This window comes from Ostrea edulis, chromosome 7 (assembly GCF_947568905.1).
Source record: "Ostrea edulis chromosome 7, xbOstEdul1.1, whole genome shotgun sequence".
NCBI classification, from domain to species: Eukaryota; Metazoa; Mollusca; class Bivalvia; order Ostreida; family Ostreidae; genus Ostrea; species Ostrea edulis.
The window spans coordinates 23,958,490-23,966,949 of NC_079170.1; the positions used below are offsets into that span (position 1 = coordinate 23,958,490).

An 8,460-nucleotide genomic window follows, 5' to 3' on the forward strand; every position below is an offset into this window, starting at 1 on the left:
TGGCATGGTTGGTTATCATGAGGGAGAGGGGGGGGGGGTGTCATCGTGATTTTCATTACCGGACATGTTAAACGGAAATGGATTCAAGCACTTATTATTTTTAGTCGCGGGGAAAAAAACATATTTTTAAAAAATGTTTTGAATTCGACCAAATTCCATCGAGGTTTTTGTAATTTTTTAAATAGCACTAATTCAGTACCTGTGCTCCCTCACATATTGGATTCTAACAATTTAAGTTAGTCTCCCTTTTTTCTTGTTAGAATAATGAATTCCTATTGAGAATTTAGTATTTTAATCAGATTTGTGGTTTGCAGTCGATTATACACGATTTGTATTCGATGTCATATTACGTATGCCTAATGTTTACGTATATTCCATATTGTCCCGGTAGTATGACTTTTACAAATGGAAATAACAAGTACGTATTTAGATCCGCCACTGTCAGTCTTATTATGACGTATGTCAAAACGTAAACATGACGTCACACATCATCTTAGCCTGCCTTTCATAAACATTGCACTTCGTTAAACATTTCGTCTAATGGCGCACTGAATTTTGGAGCTAGAAGACCACAAGTTTAGGATGATAATCCACGTAAGTTCATAATCATATTCCAAGGTGTGACTTTGCGAGATCTCAACCATTTTTGACAAGGGACTTCTGGGATTGGCGTCAACAAATTTTCCTTGCTAGAGGTTTAGATTTAGCTCGGATTATTTCCCGCGCTCTAGTCAAAAGAGCTCGCTGTACGAGCCAGCGCTCGCTAATATCAAACTTAGATTAGTTAATGGTAAAGATGGATAGAATATAATGCTTAATCTAAAATAAATAATACACAGATAAACTATATGTAAAACTTACACGGTACCAATTTTGATGCACCAGATGCGCATTTCGACAAATTATGTCTCTTCAGTGATGCTCAAACGTTAATTCAATGTGTTTATAAAGATGTCTCGCAACATTTCATATAATTCATATAACTGACAAACCTTTGGGACAACTTCCATCGATAACGTTACAGTTTGAGCAGATAGAAGGACACTTATATTGACAATGCTTTCCGTACCATCCATCTACACAGGGTACGGAACAATTTGGTCCTGTGTATCCTGGGGGGCATTCTGTCAAAGCAAACATTGACCACTTTACACACATTCTTAACATAAGAAATATTCATTTAATAAGAGTCAATCTTTTTTTATCACTATTTATCAATAAGTTAAAGAATTTTAAACATTGGATTATTTGTTTACATAGTATGTATTATATTGGTATCATTGCAGCTGATGAAATGGACTTTTAGACAGTGAGTTTTAAATCATATTCAAAATAACAAAACATATTCTGAAATTAATATTCATATTCTCAGGACAATCCCCACGACTGGTCGTAGTAACCTAGTTGTGAGGGTGCTGGTTTTGCAACCGGACGTTTAACATAGGTGGTGACTGTTCCTTTACCAAGCTCCCGACATCAGAAGTGAAAGGTAATGGTTTTTCGGATATGTCATCACAAATGGATGTCCCATGGCATGTATGTATTGACACGAATAAGAAACCTCAATGTGCTCTGCATGGGACAAAATTTCTAACGATTTCACCTACAGCTGGTTAAGACTCTGCAGGAGTCTCGAGGAGACGTAAAAACATATAAAGAAATAAAAAACATCACTAAAATATATAGTTATGAAGATGATATTCTTATATCGTGTCTAGTTACAAAACAACCCCACCCTAGTTTCAGTACTAGCTGGTTACTCACCACTGCATGACCCGCTTGTCTCATTTCTGTAGTACCCATCATAACATCCTGTTGTTCTGTCATTCGTAATCAAAATTAGATTAGTTAATGGTAAAGATGGATAAATATAATGCATAATCTATAATAAATAATACACAGATAAACGATATGTAAAACTTATACGGTACCAATTTTGATGCACCAGATGCGCATTTCGACAAATAATGTCTCTTCAGTGATGCTCAAACGAAATGTTTGAAATCCGAAATAACGATAAACTTGCCAAAGCTAGTTTAGGAAAAAACTGAGGGCTAAAAAGTGGAGTCAAATTCGTCTAAGGATAAGAGCTATGCATGAGGGAGATAATCTTTAAGGACAAGGGACGTTATTGGCTATATATCGCCGATATTTTTTTCATTTTTTCAACTTTCATACTATGCTTAATTATTCTTTTTATTTACACAACTAGGATGTTCTTTTAATCCCACTTGCATGAAAATGACGTAATATTTTATTATGACGTCATGAATATACGCTAAAGATGAGCTGTTTAGTGGAATCTGTTGATTTGAAATAAATTATGAATAAACTTTAGCAAAAACAAATACTTTTGCATGCAACAACCAGATTTATATTTTGCATGTTTAATTATCCATTGGTATTCTTCTTCCATTATCAATATGGTGTCGGTTGTTGGCTGCAAACAATATGAATTTTGAAAAAGAATGAATGCGGAAATCGGCCGTTTTCGTTATGCAAAGTCAATATTTTGCATGTTATAGAACTGAAGCAAACTGTTCCATCATTTAACCTCATAAACTTTTACTTACTTTGCAATTTAATAAATACATGTACACTGTATGTCCAGTCAAACAATTAACGCTTTCCCTCGTTTGCCATAAAAATCTGCACCTAATAAATGCAGATGATGTCTGCCTTTCGAGTCACGGAGGCAGATCAAAAATCCACCGCATGATGAATGGAAATTATTCTACTTTCGTTTTTAAAAGTCACGGGAATATGTTTGGACGTCCTATCTTTTCAAAGGAAGATTATTTAAGAATAAATTGAATTAAAAAAAAAATATCAAAGACACGCATAGACCTTTAATAACTCGAATTTAATTTCTTTTTACAAAAATTGGACCAAATTTCGTTCATTTTCGACAAAAATGGATACTGATACGTTATATCTCAAGAGCTAGATAGTTGGGATGTCTATCACTTTTTTTCGCTAAATTTTAATCTATCTTTAATACAAATATATCAAATATAATGCGTTAAACTTATTGCTAATAATATTGACGTGTTTGTGCAGGGTTTTTTTCTTGTGTTAATAAACATCAATTTTAACGTACATGCATGTATATATACATGATGCATGTTGAAATTAAATATTACTACATTAGTAATTAGATATTGATTCCAAATGTTCTTAAAACGGTTTAGATTAAAAATAAAATAACAGCAAATCATTATTTATATCTTCCAACGAGATGTGGTTTCTTTAAAACGTCGAAAACCTGTGATCAATTTGAAACTTCGATCATTGTTGTGGCAGATTTTTTTTATATCGCATATGATTGATTGATTGAATATTGTTTAACGCCCCTCTTGAGAATATTTCACTCATGGATACCTCATCACTGCCGGTGAAGGGCTGCACAATTTAGGCCTATGCTCGACGCTTATGGTCATTGAGCAGGGAGGGATCTTTATCTTGCCACTCCTGTTGTGACACGGGACCTCAGTTTTTGCGGTCTCATCCGAAGACCGTCCCATTTAGTCGCCTCTTACGACAAGCAAGGGGTACTGAGGACCTATTCAAACCCGGATCCCCACGGGATCATGTATATATATATATATATATATATATATATATATATATATATATATAAAGCACTAAATAACTACAACTAGGTACTGAAAATTTTCGCCCCAGCCTGGGGTCGAATATTATATATATATATATATATATATATATATATATATATATATATATATATATAATAGATGCACATTTACACATGTAGACATGTATAATATATGTGTTGTGATGTTTGTTACTAAAAGTTTATATTAATATTGACGTAAGCCCCCTCCATAATTAGGAAAACTGGAGTATAACGGTCTCTCTCTCTCTCTCTCTCTCTCTCTCTCTCTCTCTCTCTCTCTCTCTCTCTCTCTCTCTCTCTCTCTCTCTGTCTCTCTCACTCTCTCTCTCTCTTCCCCTCTCTCTCTCTCTCTCCTCTCTCTCTCTCTCTCTCTCCTCTCTCTCTCTCTCTCTGTCTCTCTCTCTCTCTCTCTCTCTCTCCAAATGTTCTGGATAGGCCTGGCCCGCACATTGAAAAACTACATGCATGATATTTATTAAATTCATTTTTATAAAAGGTCTGCTGTAGTTACATATACTGTCTTTTGGAAGTAGACGCGTAGCATCATTTATCGGGGGGGGGGGGGGGGGGGTCGAATGATAAGTTGAGAGTTAATTAGCAAATGAAAAAAAACTCTTCTGCCTGATCTTCGAATTCTTAAATCGTCGGGGTGTGTTTGTGGGGGAGGGGAGGTATCCTCACTACATGGTTCAATTCATAATTTTAAGCCTATTTTTTTTCTCATTCAATACTACTATCAAGAATAAGGGGGATGGGGGGGGGGATCACTCAATATATCCTTATTCGCATATGAAAATAAGTGCCAGGGAAAAGCAGTTATATATACCACATTGTCTATACATGTACTCAAACAACTTCCCAGAGTCCGTTCTAGATTTAGAATGAATGTCGGTGCATACAATGACATGCGTCAGTCACGGCACTGACTGATGTAATTTTCATTTATCAAAGATGAATACTATATGGAGAGAGAGAGAGAGAGAGAGAGAGAGAGAGAGAGAGAGAGAGAGAGAGAGAGAGAGAGTTGGAACTACTCTTTGTTGAGCATTTAGGGGAATGTAAAGATATAAACATGGACGCATTTTTGTGAGGTTTTTAAATACATTTGCTATATGAAAATATACCATCTGAACTTACATGCATATTACTTGACGTGTTTTGCTGTACCCAAGAAAATGATATCCCATTCATGCAACATAAATTTGTATCGTTTAGTACATGTATATTTACCACACTTTATTCAATATATTTTGTAATTTATACCCACAGCAGGCAGACCTATTTTATTCGTATGTACTGTAACATGTATATTGCATACACATGTAAGCAGACCTGTTATATAGTCCTTGGTGTACATGTCATAACAAATAATTTTATCCGACGCAATCGACGTTTTTAATCGAAGTGTTTGTATTTATGACCCCCCGACCCCCCCCCCCCCCCAAAAGAAAAAACAACCAAGAAAAAGAAATTCAAGAGCCATTTTATTTTCCATATTTCATTTGAATAGGAGGACATTGAACAGCACCTTCGAAAATATGATTGCGTTCTACTCAACATTTTTGACAAATACACGCATTATTTTCCTCACTCTAATTAACACAAAATTCTTCCGCAAAATGTCTATGACCACGATAAAGTTACATGTAAATGATAATGTATTTTCCATGGCATGCCAGTTTTCAATAGTCTTGATCTCAATGAGTATTTTTATATAAAAAGTTAAAATTGTAACTTTTAGAAAAATATTCTAGAAGAATCAGGGGACTGTAAATTCTATAAAGTCGATGACGTCGTTCCGAAAAAAGCGACCGTCGAAGATAGCGTCAGAGTTAACAATGCAATATTGTAACGTTATTTTCTCAATATCAGCCGCAAGTAAATGGTACATGTTATATATGAATGAAACGAGAAATTATCACCTTTCTACCTGCAAAATATGATCGGTTTTTGAGGCGCGGCCAATTTTGGCCAATAACGTCCCTTGTTCTTTGAAACGAATTTCTAAATTTTATCACAACAATTAAATATACATCCGTATTTTCAAGCTAGTAACGAAGTACTTAGCTACTGGGCTGTAGAGACCCTCTGGGACTAACAGTCCACCAGCAGAGGCCTCAACCCAGGTGATAACAACTTGTTCCACGTTTGGTAATAAATATTGCCAGCATTTTTGTTTTACATGCGCGATACTAGCGACGTCACATTCGCATGTCATTACGGATTCCGAATTTGTATAATCTGCAATACCACACTCCTATTGAAATTTGTTGAATTTCTCAATTAAGTATTTTGATTTTGAAAGTGAAACACTTCTTACGAAATCTTTGAATTTCTTTATTTCCCTTGACCCTGTAATTCACGTAGAAAATATAAAAGCTGTGTAAAACTGGATGTTATGGGAAACAGTCAGCTTGAACATGCACAAATGTACATTTTCGCTGACTCGACCCTTATTTATAGATTAGAACATAACAGGGTAGCACGTGATCGTACACATTTTGTGGATGGAGGAGAGATGGAGAGATTTAGCATACATGTCAATTGGTTGGTCAGGTTGAATTGTTTAACGTCTTCCTCGAGAATTTTCCATTCATATGGAGACGTCAACATTGCAGTTGAAGGGACGCAAAATTTTTGTATTCTCGTCCGAATGACCGTCCAATTTAGTCGCTTTTTTCGATTAGCAAGGAGTATTGAGGACCTATTCTAAACCAGATCAAACAATTGACAAGCGGATTATGAAAAACATATGCTGCGAAAACCTGTTTTTAATGTTCTTGATTAAAGAGGTTATTGTTATGAAATCCAATCTATTCATTTATGCGTAGTTGTATAGCAACACGTTCACCTCAGCAACACTCAACATTGATAAAATGTTTTTCATATCTTAATGGAAATCATTCCTGATATTATATGAACATTTCACAAACGACAATTAAGCTTGTGAGCATCATTATTTTGTTGTCAGACTTATATAATTAAATTATAGAATGTAATTTAAAGTTTTTATCTGGACCATAGTGTGTTCCCTGTAGAATTTTAACATCAAAATCTAGATCAAATCTTAGAGCTTAAAAGTTAAAGCCATATACAAGTATTTACTTCATACCGATTAACGGTAGGCTAATACATTATCACAACTCTAGCAATAAGACTGATAATGAAATGTTAGCATGTTTCAAGATGAAGAAGATATTCTGCAGTATCACGGGCGCGTTTAAAAGAGGCAACCTAACAAATATTCCATAATAATTACACCACGAATATCAATATGAAGATATTCGTTACAAGTAATTACTTACGTGTTTTGAAAAGTTTCCCTGACTGAGAAGAACATTAGATAAATGACTGCTAATTTAATCGACTCCATTGCCACATTATTTTTAACACGGAATAAAACAAGGAACAAGGAAACTGCGATCTCTCTATTCAATGTAACTCTATGTAAAAAAAAAAATATGAATTCTGTGAATATACTGATATTGGTGGAATAGGGGTTTATTTTTCATGTTACTAATTCCTTTAAGATTATAGTACAATCTAATTGAAGTTTCCCAGACCCCATATTCTTGTCACAACTGTAGGAGAGAGATTCTATTGAAAGTTAAAGAAAATGCATGAAGATGTATGCTGAATCAAGTTGTTTGTGTGTTTTATCATTTGGAATGCCCGTAAAAAGTTTTTGTATTTCTGTCCGATATTTCATTTGATATTATAAGGTCACCAATTCCTTTAAAATCATAGTTCCACACAATCATTAGGGATAATGTTAAATCCTAAAGAAAATACATGCAGGTAAGTACTGTTTTAGGCTGTTTGTGTGCTTTATTTTCGGGGAATATCCGAATAAAGTTTTAGTATTTCCGAGATTTCATTTAAAATCATAATTACTGTTTCATATTAGATACATAAAGTGCAATGTTAGCCCTAAATTGTGACCTAAGGCTAGCGTAGAATGAATGATTTTTGTCTTTGGGATAACACCAACCACTGCAGGGACAGTTACATCAGACTACGTTGTCATACGGATAATTTATAATTTGTGTTCTATGTATTTAAAGTAGATTATTGAAGGAAAATGCACACATGATTATATAATATTTGAAACGGGTGTTGAAAGGACGAAATGATAAATAAAAATTGGCGTGATGCGGATTAAAAACATGGCAACAATAACCACAACATATATTGGCAACGGAGCAGCTATTTCAAGAACAAATACTCGTGTGAATATGAACCAGATTTTAAAATCAGTTCCCTTCATCTTCTGTCGAATTTTCGTGAATTTCAACTTCCAGGCAGGGGCGCCCCTAAACTTCCTATTGTAAATTGTTCTTAACTTTATAACCTATCAAACTATCAATAACAACACTTTTAGGGACAGGCGTACCTTGAAAGACTTTATCGCCAAAAGTGAATGTCAAAATCGGTGTTCAAATGGGAAAATGCTGTTTAGGCCAACTTTGATTAATTTCAACAATGAAGATAACAAATTATTAGATCCAGATGAAAATAAATAAAAATCCATATATATGTACGACAGAAAATATCTAAAGATACTACTAGGCTGAAGCTAGCAGCCACTAACTAGCAACCAATAAGGTCATAGAAGCTAGCAGTCATTAAGAAAGTTCATCAAAGTACTGAGAGTACTCAGACGGAATACTAAAAAGTAACACAGAATAAATCAGAATTAAGAATTTTTCAAACAATTAATAAACATATTCTTAATTATAAAGTTTAATACTTGAAGGCAATTGAGCCCATCTGAAAGTTCCTGACGTTACATCACATAGGGATAATGAATGTCAATAACAATT

General features: G+C 34.4%; 1 protein-coding gene across 1 annotated transcript; it reads right to left on the reverse strand.

The window, feature by feature from the left end:
* Nucleotides 1–416: 416 nt before the first annotated feature.
* LOC130047946 (cell death abnormality protein 1-like) lies at nt 417–7,068 on the reverse strand. The gene is made up of 3 exons (XM_056143749.1): nt 6,943–7,068; nt 1,765–1,820; nt 417–1,124 (listed from the first exon to the last, which is right to left on the reverse strand). Exons 1-3 carry the CDS (start codon nt 7,008–7,010, stop codon nt 976–978), a joined length of 273 nt encoding a protein of 90 aa, XP_055999724.1. The 5' UTR covers nt 7,011–7,068; the 3' UTR covers nt 417–975.
* Nucleotides 7,069–8,460: the final 1,392 nt, after the last annotated feature.